This window comes from Nestor notabilis, unplaced genomic scaffold (assembly GCF_000696875.1).
Source record: "Nestor notabilis isolate BGI_N333 unplaced genomic scaffold, ASM69687v1 scaffold2487, whole genome shotgun sequence".
NCBI lineage: Eukaryota > Metazoa > Chordata > Aves > Psittaciformes > Psittacidae > Nestor > Nestor notabilis.
This window is the reverse complement of record NW_009936762.1, coordinates 21,207-38,246: the sequence shown is the minus strand read 5'-3', so window position 1 is coordinate 38,246 and position 17,040 is coordinate 21,207. Positions and strand designations below refer to the sequence as shown.

Sequence of the window (17,040 nt, the reverse complement as noted above, 5' to 3'; positions counted from 1 at the left end):
CTGAACCTCTTACTGTGACAAGATCTTTTCCACCTTCCCAGGTAGCTTGGTATATAAGCTGGTGTACCTCATCAGAATGAAAGGGTAGCCAAGGTGGGCAATTCCCGCAGGGAAAACCTAGGGAATTATAGCAGTGCTTTGCTCAAAATGCTTAGCTGAGCACTTAAAGCTTCCAGTGCCTAATAAGTATTACAAAAAAGAAGCTTGTGAGATGAAGAAATAGAAGGCTGTAGGTACTTCTAGTGCCAAATCCTTGGAGCACCCCTGTTCTTCCAGCCCCAAAAGGTTCCGCAGACATTCCTTCTGCCCTTGCTTGTGAGCCCACATCTGAGGGACTTGGAGTGCTCTTGTGCTCATTCATTTCAGGCTGGAATAAAGACAACACTTGGCCTAGAGATATGTTGCTACTGATAAATATTAACTTCTGTCTAAAATAGATGATGGGCACTTTAGGGCTGAAGTCTGAGAGATCAGTGTGGCTCTCTCAAACGACTTGCCACTGCTTCCTCCTTCCTGTGCTCCTGACTAGGTTTGGTTGGGCTCACTAAACCAGTGGAAAACTAACCTGGGTGGCAGTGAGTGAGGTTTTCCTGCTGGAGCTGCAGATCAGAGCTGGGGCAGGAGGCTGTGGGGCAGGCATGGTGGAAAGCTGCTGCTCTTGCAGCAACAAGCTCTTAGGTAAGCGAAGCTTAACCTAACGTCTGGCTTGCCCAAACCCTGAGCTGCTTTGCTCTGGAATTTGCCTGCTGTTGTCTCTGTGCCAAGTTTCCAGATGTCATGTATTGGTAGTGCTGCTGGTGTGGATACTGCTCCACTTTGGATGTCGATCTTTCCAGAGGAAGCAGTCCTGTCTGTGTCATTAATAGACAAGTCGATTACAATTGATTTACGTTTTTTTCCCCTCTAGTTCCATTAGAGACGAGCAATCCAATATTGCATTCAGTATTCCCTGGAGCAAGTCAGCACCTTCCAGACCTCTTCCCTGCTCATCAAACCACACCCAAGCATCCTGCCAACATCACAGCAGAGTTTGGGGAATATGTCTGCACAAGCAGTCTCCTCTTATCATAGGATCATGGAATGGTTTAGGTTGGAAGGGACTTTAAAGCTTATCCAGCTCCAAACGGGCAGGGACACCTTCCACTAGACCAGGTTGCTCCAAGCCCTGTCCGACCTGGCTTTTAATGTATGTGAATGTAGATACACTCTTCTTCATAGACTTGCTGGAGACTTAAGTTATCTCTCTTCCATCTGCATTAGAAGGAAGTTATTCTGAGTATTAACGTGAATACGAGGCCTTTGTGCAGTAGTGGCTGCTCTTGCTGTGCTGATGGATGGTTGCTGATGGATGGGAGCAGTCCCTTTAACAGTAGGTGGGGTGTTGGCACAGGGAGGCCTTGGGGTGGTGTGCTGGAACTGTTGCCTGTGCAGGCTTGTAGTGCAAGAGGCTGTTGGTGTGCCAAGAAAGCAGATTTACTGAAGGAGCGTTTATTAAACTATGTCAAGGCTCCTTATGCACAGTGTAGTAGAGGCTGAGGACTGCATAACCTTAGTTATGTGTAGCTGGCTACACTTCAGGTTTTTTGTCTCTTGCCTGAGATGTTTTTCTGGAGCACATGTTTTGGTGGAATCCCAGCTTGACTGTAGATGCTGAAGCAGTATTTCTGGTTAATGGGAGGTCTTCTGAGCGGGGGAAAAGCAGAGGAGTGACATCTCAGCTTCCTTGTCACCCCTCTGCACTGTGCTCTGAACTTCATGGGCCACATGGCAAGATGGTCCTTCCCACTGACTGAGCATCCTCTCTGCTTCCTGAGGAGCAGCCTTGCTGCACAGGCATCCCGAGAGAGCTGCTTGCCATGCAGTGTCAAAGGAATGCATTCAGTCAGGGCCATCCAGCAAATCCCTTTACTCAGGGTTAGATTGACTCAAGGGCTCTCCAACTGGAAGACAATGCACACTTCAGACACTAATATAGCAAATCTCCTAGGGAGAGGCAGGGAAGCTGTTGGCCTGGAAGAATACTTGTGTGGGCCTTCAGGAGTTTTCCTAAGATTTATCCCACTTTCATACATGTGCTTCTTTTGTGTCCTTGTATTTCTGAACGCCTCTGAAGTACACAGGGCTTCAGGAATACGTTTTAGGCAGCCTTCTCCTAGTTCAGGCAACTCCAAGTCCTTGTTGCCATTGGAATAGTGGCTGCCACAGGGAATGGTGGGATGCAGAGGTCAGGCTTGGGCATTACTTTTGCGTCTGCTGTTTAAAAAGTAATAGGTTTGGATTTTTCTGCAAAGCACTGATTTAAAGAGCAGGTGTCTTGTGGATGCCCAGCTTCCCTTAGCACGCTTGTTTCTGCCTCTTCCCTAGCTGTTCCTGCTTCCCCTCTCTCTCTGCAACAGCTTCATCCTTATCATTTGAAACTATCATTTCAGCAGTTTTGACATTCTTCTCTTGACCTTCACGGCTCAGTTCTTCCTCCTTTACTGTGAAGACATCTGTGATGTGATCTGTTCTCTCCATGTGGCGTGTGCTGCTGCTGAAACTCCTGTACATGTCCTACTTACTGCTGTTCTGGGGATGGTTTTGTTTTGACCCTGAAGTTATGTGTCTTCATTGTCTACTCAACTCAACTTCTGGCTGACATTCTCGTATTGCCTGGAAATATAATTAAGTATTGATCACAGTGCACTCAGCAGTCAAATTAGTTAATATATTAATTATGTGTAACAGTAATTCCAGTGATGTTTGTTTTCTCTCAGTGTAAGTAACATCATGTGAGGAAGGGCACAGAGAGACCTTGGGATGGAAAAGCCGTGTTTGCTTTTGGCTTTGCCTTTGAATAGTTGCAAGTCCCTTGGCTAGTGGTGGTCTGGGCATTGCTGGTTTGCTGGTGCTGCTATTTATTGCCTGTTCCTGCTAGTTATTGTCTGCTGGTCATAAATTTCCAGAAGAAGCCTTACGCCACCTCAGTGGTTCCCGATAAACCCTCTCATCTGTTGGAAAATGCCAGCATCTCCCGTTCTCAGACAGAGTGAGTGTGTGTCAGCAGTACCAGAAGTGCTGAGCCCTGGGATTCCTCCTGCCTCTTTTCCTTTATCTTCAACCGAGGAAAGATCCAGCTGCAGCTCTTCCTACTGACTGCATCCCTGCCTTGTCAGGTTCCTGCAGGCACTTGTTTCACCAAGTCATACTGTGGATGTGGTCTGGTTGCCCATCCCGACCCATTTCAGCTGAAAGAAATCATTACAGATTATACTGTATGTCTGCATTGCTCCCACGTCCTGTTTTCCCAGTAGTGGGAGGGAAAATGGTTTTAGATGCTAAACCTTGAGCAAGGTGTCATGGTTTAATCTCAGCCAGCAACTGAGTTCCACACTCCCCCCGTCTCCCTCAGTGGGATGGAGAATTGGAAGTAAAGGTTAAAACCCATGGACTGAGATTAAGAACAGTTTAATAATTGATATGAAGTGATATAATAATACTAGTAGTATTGAAAAGGGACAACAAAAAGAAATAAGACCCAAGACAGACAAACGTGTTATCAACATTATTCTCAGACTAAATCCAAAACACACGGCACTGTACCAGCTACTAGGGGGAAAATTAACTCTATCCCAGCCAAAACCAGGACACAAGGGACTGAAAAAAACCAGCGTTTCTACCAGCAAGCTACTGAATCCATGAAATACATTAGCTGGAGATGTTGGTGGGGGGAAGATGGGGCTCCACCAGCAACTCCACAACTTGTTCTAGGATGTTCTAGACAACCTTCAGTGCACGGCTGGTCTGCTGCCAGTGCTGCAGTGGCCCCTGACAGTGACATAGTTGTCTGCCTCAGACGTCTCACACTTTGTGCCTTTGCAGTTCCTCAGAGCATCTTTAAATATTTAGCTTTTCCTTCTTTTCCCTTTTGTCTGCCCTTTCTCCCCCTCTAGCACCCTGTCAGGCCATGGTGTTGGCACTGAGGGAAATGCGGCAGAAAATACACAGCAGCACAGTTCTCTGCTGTGTATTTTGAGGAAGAATATCCGTGGTTAAAACACAGTTACAGTGAACATAAATATATTCATAAGTATGAATAAACATCAGTTATGTCTAAATCTCCCCATGCACCACTTGCAGGAACTACAGAATTGTCTGAGGTGTGGGGTGGCTTCAGCTCTATACAAATGTTCAGTGGTAATATCAGTATTTTGGATAAAACAAGCCTTTTGTCTGCAGTCCCATTACAGGAGCCCTTCAGAAACTAAGGACCGAAGTGAAGAAATTCAGGTGGGAAGAAATCTGCCTGTTGTCAAACCTAGGGAAGGAGATTGAGGACTGGTTTGCAGGGTCACCGCTAAATCCGTGCACTGAGAATGTAGTAACAAGTACAAGTGAGCAGAGCAGGCTCCTCTGAGGAGTAAGAATAGACATGTAAGAGAAATGCCAGGTACTGAAACAAATGCAAATTATATGAACCAGTGGCAGGGAATGGAAAACTTCCCTAGATAATGCCCATTTAATTGTCTGATAGGTAATATACAGCTCAAAGAGAAGGACATTAAGGTAGATTAATGTTTTCTGGCATTTTGTATAAATGACAAACACCAAGTAAAATCAAATTGTGTACCACTTGCAGCTCTAGAGCTTTCACTGTGTCACACTGCAGAAGGTATCAAACTTGTCCAAGGACAGTGTAGGCAAAGGCAATCTTATTAGCAGGAAGGGAAAGGATATTTGGGGGAAATCTCCTTAAAATACAAACCTGCCAAGGCATTGTCAAAAAGCATAAGGATGTTTCACTATTCTGTCTCCCTTAGTAAGCCCGGAGGAGAGAATCTGCTTGTCGATAAACATGAATTACTTTTGGGCTCAGAATAAATCTCATTCTAGATATTTGTTGCTGTTGAAGCTTTTTATAGGGTTTTATATTTGATTCTTCCAACTGCTCCCTATTGAAACTGCAATATCCACACAGACATCTCTCATGCATGTATCTGTTGCCAAAATACACATTTTTCAGCCTCTGTGGAAGGGGACTTGCTGACTGTCCAGCCTCTGTTGTGCTGTACACTCCCTGGGGTCTTGATGGTCCACCTTTGTGGTGGCTGTGGTTTTGAATGAACCTTAGCAGTACTCGCTGCAGGAGGTAGACAGATCAGAATGACACCTCTGCGTGCCCCCAGTGCCTTGTGTTTTTGGGTTGTGATGGCAAACCTGTGAGTCATTATTCCCTTACAGATGTGTCCTGAAGGAACCTGGTTGCCAAGGTGACTTTTCAAATACTGGTTTGGCAAGGGCAGGTATTTTTTGACAAGGGAGACACAGGTCTGTGTGCTCTTATTGCTGCATGGAAACTGGGGGTGGGCTCGAAAAGGAATCATCATAGAATCCCAGACTGGTTTGGGTTAGAAGGAACCTTAAAGCTCATCTAGTTATAACCCCATGCCATGTTTTTACAACGGTAGATAGGGACAGGACAAGGGGAATTTAAAGGCTTTAACCTGCCAGAGGGGAGATTGAGATGAGCTCTGAGGCAGAAGCTCTTCCCTGTGAGGGTGCTGAGGGGCTGACACAGGGTGCCCAGAGGAGCTGTGGCTGCCCCATCCCTGGCAGTGTTCAAGGCCAGGTTGGACACAGGGGCTTGGAGCAACCTGCTCTAGTGGAAGGTGTCCCTGCCCGTGGCAGGGGGTTGGAACTGGGTGAGCTTTAAGGTCCCTTCCAACCCAAACCATTCCCTCATTCTACGATTCTATGAGAAGAGCATAGTAATGAGGCTGCTTTCAGTCCTGGCTTATTCCATGTCTGGCTTGGGCTGCAAATGCATGGGCTGCTGTGGAGTGCTTCATACCCCAAGCTTCTGTGCTACTTCCCAGAAATAGTGTGAGTGCTGGCTGAAAGGAGGAGGAGGAACAGCAGCTTGCTGGGCTTCCATGACAACAGAGGAAGCCACTTTACCTGTGTGGTAATGTTTAATTGCAGTGTACAAGCTTTCTAACCTGAGAGCTGGCAGAGATGCACTTGTTCATGTTTCTTAAGGAATATCCTAAGCAGATTATACTTGTCTCCCTAAGGTGAAGGAGGGAAATGCATGGTGGCATTGCAGGTCCAGGCTCCCCTGGTGCTGCCTTAAGCAGCATTTGGTCTGAGCTCCAGTGTCTTGCACTTTTTCTACATGGATGATGAAAGCCAAGCAAGCCTGGTTGGTTCTCCTCTCTCAGGTGCCTCAGGCCATGAAATCACGCTCAGAAGCTGGCTGGTGGGTTTCTGTGCAAGCAGTAGTGAGGCAGGAGGATAGAGATGGCTGGGTTTCTTGGATGAGTGTGGTCAGAACAAGGCTTTGCTGCAGATCTACAACTCCTTGGATCAGCTTGATTGCAAGAAGGCTTTGCAATTCACTCTGCCTCACATGTAGACATGGCAAATCCTTATCTTCTGTGGCTGTTCGCTGTGCTGTGATCAGAGAAGTGTGTGCAGGAAGGACGAGATAGCTTATGATGAAACATGAAAGAAATCCCATGAACTGAATTGCTTCAAGTGTCTCAAATGTGCTCTGATGCCGTAGTCCCTTTACTTTGCTCCCGGGTTTCCATTAGTGCCTTTCCTGTATTACTTCCATCTTGCTTCTCTTTGGCCTGGGTGGCCAGTTTGTAAGACTAGAAGCTGCAGCAGCACTTGCTGAGAGCTGCTGGGCATAAAATTCACTATAATGACAGGTATTCAAACTGTTTATGGGGCTGCACATAAAGCAAATACATGCCAGAGGAAGCAAAGAAGTTGACCTTCTCAAATGTGCCATTCCTTGACAAATAAGGATATCTCGCTTGTGCTGTGAGACTTCAGGATACTTTTGGAGGACTTCTTGCTGCTTTATTGAAATAAATGTACCCAGACTTGCTGCATGTACATCACCCTTTCTTTTATTATTCCCTGCGGACATGAAAAGGGGTGGGGAGAATTGAAATGTCTTTTCTTGAAAGCAAACTCATTCCCACAAAGCTGGAAGACCCTGTTCCTTATATCTGGTCTTATCTAGTCCCTGACATGGCATGTGTTTCCCAAGGCATGTGTCTGTGGGAGCCTTTCTGCCTTTGTTTGGTGGGTTTTGAAGTATTACAGCTCAGGGAGTACTGAGAAGTGTTTTGTTTTTCTGGTGCAGGAGAGACATGAAGGGACATAAGTTAAAAGTAATCCACTATCTTTTCTTGCAAAGCCGTGTTGAATCCAGGCAGAAGCTGACCTGGCTGGGTGCTGAGGATGCACAACTGGAGATGCTCTTTCTTGCAAGTGATGTGGAGCTTCTGCACTGCTGCAATAACATCCTCAGCAATTGCACCTTTTGCCAAAAGGTGTTTTTTCTCTGGCCAGGGAAGCATTTGAGGAAGACGTGAGGCACTTCCTTCAATGGAAGAACAGCAAGAGAGGACCTCCCAGTCTGCTGAGCACAGGGGTTGGTTTGGGGGTTGCTCACTGTAGTCATCCAGGACTCCCAGAAAAAGGACAGCCAAATGTGCAAGCAGCAGGAAAAAAGGATGGTGAATGGTAGCACCTACATTATTCAGGCAGAACTGTGTATCTGCAATGTAATAAGGACAAATTGGTTTAAAGACAAAACTACCAGAAAGGGTACTTTCTGCATCCAGAGTTTCAAGAGCTCTAGTAGGTGACAAATGGTTCATCCCCTTGGGTTTGCATAAAGCCAGGTTTACTGAAAGATGAGTGCAGTGCTTGGTTCACTTTGTCTGCTGTAGGAAAGTCTTCCTCCTCCTGTAGGTGCCAGCCAATGCTCCTACAGCTCCTTTGTCTCCTATGGCTCCTAATGCTTGTCTGGCGGGGAAGGGGAGAAGTAGCACAGCCTGTCTGGTATCAGACAGTGGCACTGTCTGTCTGGTATCCTGTGTTTCATTCTCCCTCTTCAGTCTCACCACTACCCAGTGACTCAGCAGGATGTGCTAATAGTAAATGCACAATTTCTTTTCATTTCTTTTTTATGATAAGCTTTCCAAAACCAGCTAAATGTATGTGAAAAAAGCATTTTGGTGCCCTGGACTGGGGATGGGTCTGACCTAATTTGCTGTCCTCCAGTGTGATAGCAGCAGGATGGAGGTAATACAGGAAAGGCACTAATGGAAATGCAGAAACAAAGTAAAGCAGGATGTGGCTGTCCTGCTGTCCCCAACACTGCTTCTGTGGATGTTTCTCCCCTAAGAAGGCTGCATGTACATAAATCATGGTGGGGTATTTCTCCGTCTGACCCCATGGTGTTTGTACCCTGTGTTTTATGGGGAGGATAACTCCTGAAACAAGCTGACCTTCTTCTAGCAGCAAAAGACAGTGTTTCCCAGGGAAGAGCCTGCAGCCTGGCAGGTAAGATGAGCTCCTTGTGGCAGCCACAGATTCTCCATCAGGAGGCTCATCAGGTGGTTTCTGGGATCTCTCTGTGCCATGAAGTGGCAATACCAAGCACCTCTCTTGGACAAGGCATTTTGCAATCCTTGTGGCATGCTTGGGTCAGAAATCTGGGTTCCCTAAGGCGTGTCACCTCTTTCTGCCTTGGTTATGAAAATAACCTTCCAGCTGCAAAAGTGGCTTTAAGTGCAGTGACACATGAGCATCCTCTGTGTGCCTGTCAACCTCCTTGCTGGAGAGAGCACATGGGAACACGAGGGACTTCTGAAGAGTGAAAAAGGCCTCGGGCAGAGGAGGAGAAGGTACTTTTACTTTGTGGCAGAGACTGAGCGTGCCTGCAGCACTCCAGATGTTGCTTGGGAGGACAGACTTTGTGTTTGGAATTGCCTTTCGCAGGCTGCTGCGCACATTGTGACTTCTCCATCACCTCCTGAGGGGAACTGCTCCTGCTTCACATGGCATGTCACTTGTGTGCTTATGCAGCTAACTAGAGATGAGTCTCAGCTCTTCTGCAGAGGGAGGTTTTGTGCCCTTGCTGTAGCTGGTCAGAGCCTGGGGATGTTTACCAGGCCTGACAGAGGCATGACCTTGGTGCAAGGACACGAGTCAGGCTGCTCCTGCGGGTCTCCAATGGGAAGCTGGGCTTGGGACTAGACTCTGCTTTAAGTAACATGGAGATCTGAAAGGGTTGGGAATGCAGACCCCACTTTAAATAGGATGCTTTCCTCGGAGGAGGCAGGAGGAAAGCCTACGTGTTGGTGTAACCATTAAGCGTGAACAAAAATAATACAGCTTGTTTTGGAACATAGAAAGCAAATGCTGTATCCATGGTGAAACGTGCTCTGTCCCAGCAGGGGCTGTCATCTTCTCTTTCAACATTGGTTCCTGAGCCTGCTCAAGGTGGCAGGGCTTGGACTGGGTAAAACCTGAACACCCCCCTACCATGGGCTCTGTTCATCACGTACAAAGCTGTCTCCAGGGGCTCCTCTAAGAGCAAGGGGGGCAGAAAGCCCAGAGATCAACCCTCTGCTTCTGTCCCTGCCACCTCAAGCCTTGGCCCCACTAGTGACACAGGCCGCCTAGACACATGTGTATCAGTGGGAAGTGGAGCTGGAGGTCACTTGGTTGGGAGCTGGGAGCAAGGCAGGGCACCGGCTCTGCTGCAGGACATCTGCAGGACCTTCTGCCTGGCCTGTGTTGTCCCTCGGCCTTCTTCCAGAAGGAAAAAGAACAGGCACAAAGTGCCCAGAGAAGCTGTGGCTGCCTCATCCCTGGCAGTGTTCAAGGCCAGGTTGGACACAGGGGCTTGGAGCAACCTGGCTCTAGTGGAAGGTGTCCCTGCCCCTGTCAGGGGATTGCAACTGGGTGAGCTTAAGGTCCCTTCCAATCCAAACCACTGTGGGATTCTATGATTCTGTGCCCTTCAGTAGTTCTGCATTAGCATCTGTCAGATCACACCAATGGGTTGTGTTAACCCCAGGAGACTTTGTTTCCCATTTCCCAGGCCCTTTCAGTGGAAAAAGGTATCAGACAATTTACAAGTAACACTGTGTAATTTAAAACAACCAAACAAAACCCAAAACACACCCAGTCTTCTGCTTTTGGATGTCCTCTTTGAATTTCTTTAGCGAACTCGCCCCACAGCTGTAGGCATATCTCCTTTTTGCTGCTGTTACACAACTGAGGCTAAAATTAACACAGCTGTTGTTATTTAACTTCAATTTATACCATACCCTGTTTTGCCAAAATATTATGTTTCGAGCAGCAACAGCTTTCCTGACGTGTCATCGGAGTTCTGGGAATACTACTTAATACTACGTGCTATTTCTTAATAGCTCATGCCAAAGTGGGGACTTAGTGCTTCGCTGCAGCTTTGCACAGGGGGAAGCAGATGCCCAGGGCTGAAGGACCCTCCTCTGTTCACGTAGCATTGCACAGGCACAAGTTTATTTGCTATTTCTGCTCATATTTGATATTTCTGTTCATGGCAAAGTCGTTAATGTGGTTTCCTGGAACTGGGAGGCTTGTTTTCACCCTCTCCCTTGTGGACTCAAATAGTGGGATCTCAGGACTCAGGGAAGCCTGAAGTGTTATGGCTTTAACCCAATCTAGGCTTCTTTCTGAATGCCTAGAAAGGATAAAACGAGGACTTTTAAGGTCAAAGAAGTCCTTTATGAAAAGCAGTCACATATATATTAATTTCTTTTTTTAGTCTTAAGATGTCCTTTACCAAATAAACCCCCTCAACTGTACTCCAAAAGCCAAATCTGCTGGTCCACCAGGAAAGCAGGATCCTGAGAATCGTGGGATGGTATCAAACACTTGATGTGTAGGAGGCAAAAAACTATTGGCTTTTATCATCTGTTTATATTTGAGATGTTTTGTACCCTGCAGATCAGAGGGAAGAAAAAACACATCCTTGCTAAGAGGAATAATTGTCAAGTTTACAGGATGTGAATTGCCCTCAGCTAGTGCAGGAGGGGTTTGCTCACTTTTCTTCCTTGCATCAGGTTTCAAAGCTAAGTGCTGTTAAATTACATGTGGAACGGGCTGGAGGGGGGAAACCCAAACCCTTGTGATTTCACAGGAAAATAATTAAACTGGAGCTGCGGCCGGGCTTTGATCTCCGTGGTGCTTGCAAGCTAAATGAAAATAAAAGACTACCTTGGGGACAGCCCGTGCTGTTATTTAACCAGCTAAATTCTGCCTTCGTTGCTCTCCAGTGAGTTTCCAGTGGCTTTGGCACTCATCATCATCACTGGAAGTTGCCAAATACAACTTGGCACCTTCCAGCAGCAAAACAACCTCTGCAGGGGTAGGTGAGATACATAAAGTGGAGGTGTCTGGGGAGAAGGCAGTGCAGAAGGGCAGAAACTGGCCTCCCGCATCCTTCTGGTGATCTGCTGCTGCCAGCCTGGCCACCGGCCACCAGTCCCGGCCTGCAGCGAGGCTGGGCTCCTGCCAAGAAAACAGCTTTTGTGTTGCCTTAAATATTCTGCTGCTGTTTGGGAGGAAAAAAAAGAAAAGGAGAAAAACCCTAAATGTGAATTGCTGTTGTTGCTAGAACTGGCCAGCTGGCTGGGTGCTTTATTTAGTTATTTTCACCAACAAATCCCACTGAGCGCTGTTTGCCCAAGGGAGTAAGAAGCGTGTTTTCAGACGAGGGGGCACATCTCCCCAGTTGAAAGCTGGGCAGGCTCGGGCAGCCCTTCAGGGAGCATCGGGCACGGTTTGTGTTCTGGGCTCTGGTGATTCATCTTTTATTCTCCCCTGAAACCACAGAAATGTGGGGTGACCACATTCTTCCCTGTGAGGGTGCTGAGGCACTGGCACAGGGTGCCCAGAGAAGCTGTGGCTGCCCCATCCCTGGCAGTGTTCAAGGCCAGGTTGGACACAGGGGCTTGGAGCAACCTGCTCTAGTGGAAGGTGTCCCTGCCCATGGCAGGGGTTGGGACTGGATGAGCTTTAAGGTCCCTTCCAACCCAAACCATTCCATGGTTTTATGATTCTATGACCTGGGAATTGGTTATTGGAACATGCAATTAGTTGTTTTAGGATCTGCTTTGATACTACAGCAGATTGAGGAAATTTGCCCTTAACATGATGGGATGTTTGTCTCTGTTACTGCCTGGTCCTATGGAAGAGCAGGGCTGTTCTGCTGGTCTGGGTATAGCAGGGTTCTTGTGTGTTGGTGCTTTATGCAGGAGATGGAACAATGGATAGTAGCATCAGTCATATGCAAACCCATCAAGACCTCCCTGGACTTTGTAAGTGAGTGATAATTTTATTTCTCACTTCTTGGGTGCATTGACTGTTGTAACCCATTTTTCTGGGACTCAAGGCAGTGAAAGCTAAGGCTTCATTCGCTGTGCCCTCTAGAAACTCATATATTCATAGAATCATGGAATGGTTTGGGTTGGAAGGAACCTTAAAGCTCATCCAGCTCCAACTCCTGCCACAGTCAGGGGCACCTTCCACTAGAGCAGGTTGCTCCAAGCCCCATCCAGCCTGGCCTTAACTCAAAACCTGGTGCTGGTTATTTGCTTTATGGAGCAGGCTTGTTCTGATCTTAAGCCACTGAAATTACTGAGATTACGATACTGCTTTTGTTTAAATCACCTTGAAAGATTTGCAGCTTCAGAGAAGTTGTCCGCAATAAGTTGTTTTCAGAGTTCCATTGAAATCCTTTCTCCTGGTTCTTCTGAGGAGAAAATTGGTATTTCTTTTCTTTTCCAGGCTTAAGAATAATCTAAGGGAAGAGCAGTGGTCTTTGGGGAGCTTGTTCCTCCACTGCCATTCCTGTAGCAGTATTCCCAGCACATTTCAGGAGAAAAGTTGACTGAAGTCAATTTTGGTTTAAACACCAGAGATAAGATAAAAATTTATAGTGTCTGCAACAGATCTCCAGTAAATCTGTTTGTGTCATTATTTTACTTGGTGCTGGATCTCAGCCATCAACAGCTGGGTTCTGATATTGTGTTTGGTTATAGCAGCCTGCCTGTTATAACCTGTTTGAAAAGCTGTTTGTAATGGACTGTTCCTTAGGGCTGCCACAGATCTGAGTGTTTCAGACCTTTTGCAGTCCTCCCCCTGCCTGACACGTGCTGTCTAGGCAGGCAGTGAGGCTGTTGCTCGGGCAGGGGGATGCCAATAGCTATGTCAGGTCACCATTCCCCCTCCTGCATATCTGCAGCCCATATTTTCCTCCTTTCTAGCTTTATGAGCCTGTGTATTTTCAGATTAAAACCTGTTCTTTGCTCCCAGTTGTGGAACCTGTAGGTCTTCCCATCAGTTGGCTAGTCTTCAGAAGAAAACACCACGTTCATGCAGGACACTGGGCAAGGGTCTCTTGAAAAGCTTATCTCAAAGAGCTACTTGTTCTGATGTACTTGCCTGTTCCTTATTTCCTAACTGACAGCAAAGTTGGGTTTGTTCAGGTAGAAGTTGAGCTGAGGTGCAGCTCCCAGTCTGCCTGCAGCCTGCCCAGCCTGCCAGCAAGTTCAAAAGCATTGAGGGTTGAATGGTGTCTTTGGGAAGAGCCCAGCACTGAACCTGTGTGCAGAAGCCATGTCTCATGTCTCTCTTCTCTTCCAGGTTTAGAAGAAAAAACAGTTCTTTCCAAAAAAGAGAAAATGAAGCTGAGGAAGGAAAGATGGCTACAGAGTAAGTACTCCTCTGGAGCACAGTGCTGCTGTGGGCATCACAGAGCGTGGGGCTGTTGGATCTCTCTGTATGTGGGGTTTGGGGGGCAGTGTGGGGCAGTGCTTCTCAGGACCCTTCACATCTGCCCCGCAGCACATGGGGTAAAAAACTCCCAGCTGTTTTTTCTCTGTGTTAGCCACTGAGATTGAGTCATTGCCCCAAATCTTCCTCCATGTGTACTATAAGTGACTACATAAAGCCTTTACTTACTCAGATAGGGGACAGTGCCTGTGTAGGTTTAGCATGTATCTCTACCTTTTAAAGTTCTAGTACAGATATAACTAGCTGTGTAGTCGAGCTCCCCATCCCTAAGAAGCTATGGGGATGGTAGGGCAGCCTGGAGCTGAGCCCCACAGCTAACCCAAGCCTGTGTGGTGAAAGCCTGCAGTGGGCCCTCCAGCCCTTCTGTAAGGGAAGTCTCCGGACACTGCTGACTCTGTTACTGCTCTTTCCCATGTGCCACAGGTCAGTGAACCCACTTACCAGTCAGTCTGGCTGTGAAACATGAGCTAAACAAAACCAGCCCACAGCAGAAATGTTTGTGTTTCCTGTGGGAAGTGTCTGTATTTGTGCTTCAAGTATCTCAGCACGGTAAAAGACGATGCTGTGCTACCCGGCGTAGCAGAGAGATTCCTCTTGCCACCTGGAGCTGTTCTTGGGACAAGTTTTTTCCCGTAACACCTTCTTGGCCAACAGATTTGCTGACAGACTCTGTTTGGGGCTGAGGGATGTGGCTTTCTGCCACACCATATGCTTTCTGCTCCTGAGGTCTGAGCTTAAGTCCATCAACCTGTGATTTCACCAGTTGCAGTGAAGGTATCTCTGTCTCCTCTTAAATAAGAAGTGGATAATTTAACACCATGAGTGTGAAGGAAATCTCCTCCTCCCTGTCACCAACAATGAGTGCCTTTGTCATCTGCAACCCTTGGTGTCTCTGTTGGGTGCAAAGCATAGGTGGCTGTGCTAGTCCTAATGTCTGACCTGCCAGCTGCAATCGCGATGCTCCTAAAGGTCTCTTCTTGCCTGGCACTGTTGTGGGAACAGAGGAGAGGGCTGCTGGAGCAGAGCTGAGCTTTCCTTCCCCTCATAGCATGTCCTCAGCAGCATTTTATGAAGGAATCCAAAGTAAAATGGGTACATGGGACTCAAGTCATCTGCAAGAAACAGAGGGCATGCTCCTGCAGTGAGGCGACAGCGCGGCTCCCATAGGGAAAGCCCAGGAGCAGGATACCTGCACTCCTCCACATATGCCTTTGTAGCATCAGTCTTTCTTATGATAACATGTTATTTTGTCCTTGCTGCAGCCTCTTTCCTCCTCTCTTGGCTCTAAAATCACTAAGCTGAGGGAATACAAAGGAAATGCAGAGGCTTTGCTTTGAGGAGAACTCCAAGATAGAAAAACTTCAGACCAAATTATCTCTGTCTTAGAAGATACTAGGTGTTAGAAGTGCTTTACAGTTGCAGAAGTACTTAAATTGCTGGCTCTCTTAACTCACCCACTAAACTTGTGGCCAGTTAATTGGCAAATCTTAGCATTCCCTAGCAAATGCTTTGTTAAGGGTAGCAAATACCCAGGGATTTGTGTAAGGAAAGTCAGCAAGGGTTAGTACCAGGTGTGCAGCTTGTTATTGAGGAAAATGGAATAGCTGGAAAGAGCCTAGATAAACATCATTAAAGAAACTGATATTATTAGCTGATGGAATGAAATGAACTGGTATTTCCAGAAATGGAGATATTTAAATGAAACTTGGCATTCTAACATTGTGACCTTAAAGAGCTGCAGTCAACTGAAACACATTGGTTTTTATCGGATGCAGATAACTGCCAATTCTTTGTGGTCTTTGCTACCCCAAAAGAGAACCCAGTTTAGACTGGTGAAGTTGGACATTTAGGAAAACGTCTCTGTTTCCCTAAATCTTCCTAAGAGTTTGTTGTTTTTTCTTGTCCCAGGGCAGCTTTAGTGACACTGGATGCCAAGACCCTGGGAACTGAAGTTCAGCCCAGTAGTGCAAATGCAAGACTTGGAGATTTCTCCCATTCCAATAAATAATCTCAGGAGAGACACAAGAGGGGAAAAAAAAATATGTAATGCTTCAGACATTAGAAGTATGCACATTTAAAAATACATATATCTCATGGCTCCTCAGACAAACAAGACTTCATAGGAAAAGAATTTGGGATGTTTGTGCAGAATCAGGTGTCTGAAAATTTTGAGCACATACTGTTTATGAAAGCACTGAAGTAGTCAGCTTCATAAAGCCAGACCAAAAAAAGAAGTGATGAAGTGATGCAGAACAGAAAGCTGTGTTCTTGGCAGGGATTGCTGTGAGGAGAAGCGTTTACAATCCAGATTTGTCACAAGCATCCATGAACAGCAGAATTGCAGTTTGTGAAAAGCTGTTGCTCTTCCACTCAGCTGAGTTGAGGAGTGAACAAGACAAAGGCATTAAAGGAGCCAGTTGGGTTTGAAGTTCCGCTTTATTAAACGTGGGCAGCAGGATTAGACTCAGAATTGCAGGAGGCATCTTGCCTGTGGTTTGTAAGTGGAACTGGCTGCAAAAATACCTGTACTGCTTGAGCTTGCTGCTGTAGCCGTGCTGTGTTGGAAGCTGGTAACCTCCCTGTGGCTCCAGCTTGGCCCCACGGCCACTGGCACTGTGCTCTGCCACAGAATCACTGAATCAGCCAGATGGAAGAGACCTTTAAGCTCATCCAGTCCAACCATTCCCAGCACAGCCAAGGCCACCACTAACCCCTGGCACTGAGGCCTCGGCTACACGGGGTGTGAACACTTGCAGGGACGGTGACTCCAGCCCTGCCCTGGGCCGCCTGTTCCAATGCCTGAGCACCCTCTGGGCAAGGAATTGTTCCTCAGCTCCAGCTAAACCTGCCCTGGGGCAGCTTGAGGCCGTTTCCTCTTGTCCAATCACTTGTAACTTGGGAGAAGAGACGAGGAGTTTCTAGCTCAGCATGGAGGCTCATCCTTGCAATACACTTGTCCAGGACAGTAAGCAGAAGCCAGCTCTTCTGCTGCAGCCTCCACTGGATGCACGTGGAAGAGGAAGAGTCCTCCATCATGTAGCCCTTGTACTGGTAGCACTTGTGGGTGTCGAGGTGATGCAGTGGGTTTCCAGGCCTGGTGATCACCTAGCAGAAGGGAAAGGAGCTCCTGGATCCCACTGAGCATTGGCTGTTTCTGGGGGCATCATCAAGGGTCTTCTTGAACAAGTTGGAGCATCTCAGGGGAGACCTTAGAGCAGCTCCAGTGCCTAAAGGGGCTCCAGGAAACCTGGAGAGGGGCTTTGGACAAGGGCCTGTAGGGACAGGACAAGGGGAATGGCTTTAACCTGCCAGAGGGGAGATTGAGATGAGCTCTTAGGCAGAAGCTGTTCCCTGTGAGGGTGCTGAGGCTCTGGCACAGGGTGCCCAGAGAAGCTGTGGCTGGCCCCA

At 47.2% G+C, this 17,040-nt stretch overlaps 1 protein-coding gene across 1 annotated transcript in view; it reads left to right on the top strand.

Moving 5' to 3' along the window:
* Window positions 1–17,040, top strand: part of FAM207A (family with sequence similarity 207, member A) — a gene marked incomplete at its 5' end in the record, with an annotated part of 45,287 nt that overhangs the window by 20,419 nt on the left and 7,828 nt on the right. The window contains one exon of the mRNA XM_010018506.1: window positions 13,483–13,551. Coding sequence (XP_010016808.1) covers window positions 13,483–13,551 — 69 coding nt within the window. The remainder of the gene's footprint in view (window positions 1–13,482; window positions 13,552–17,040) is intronic.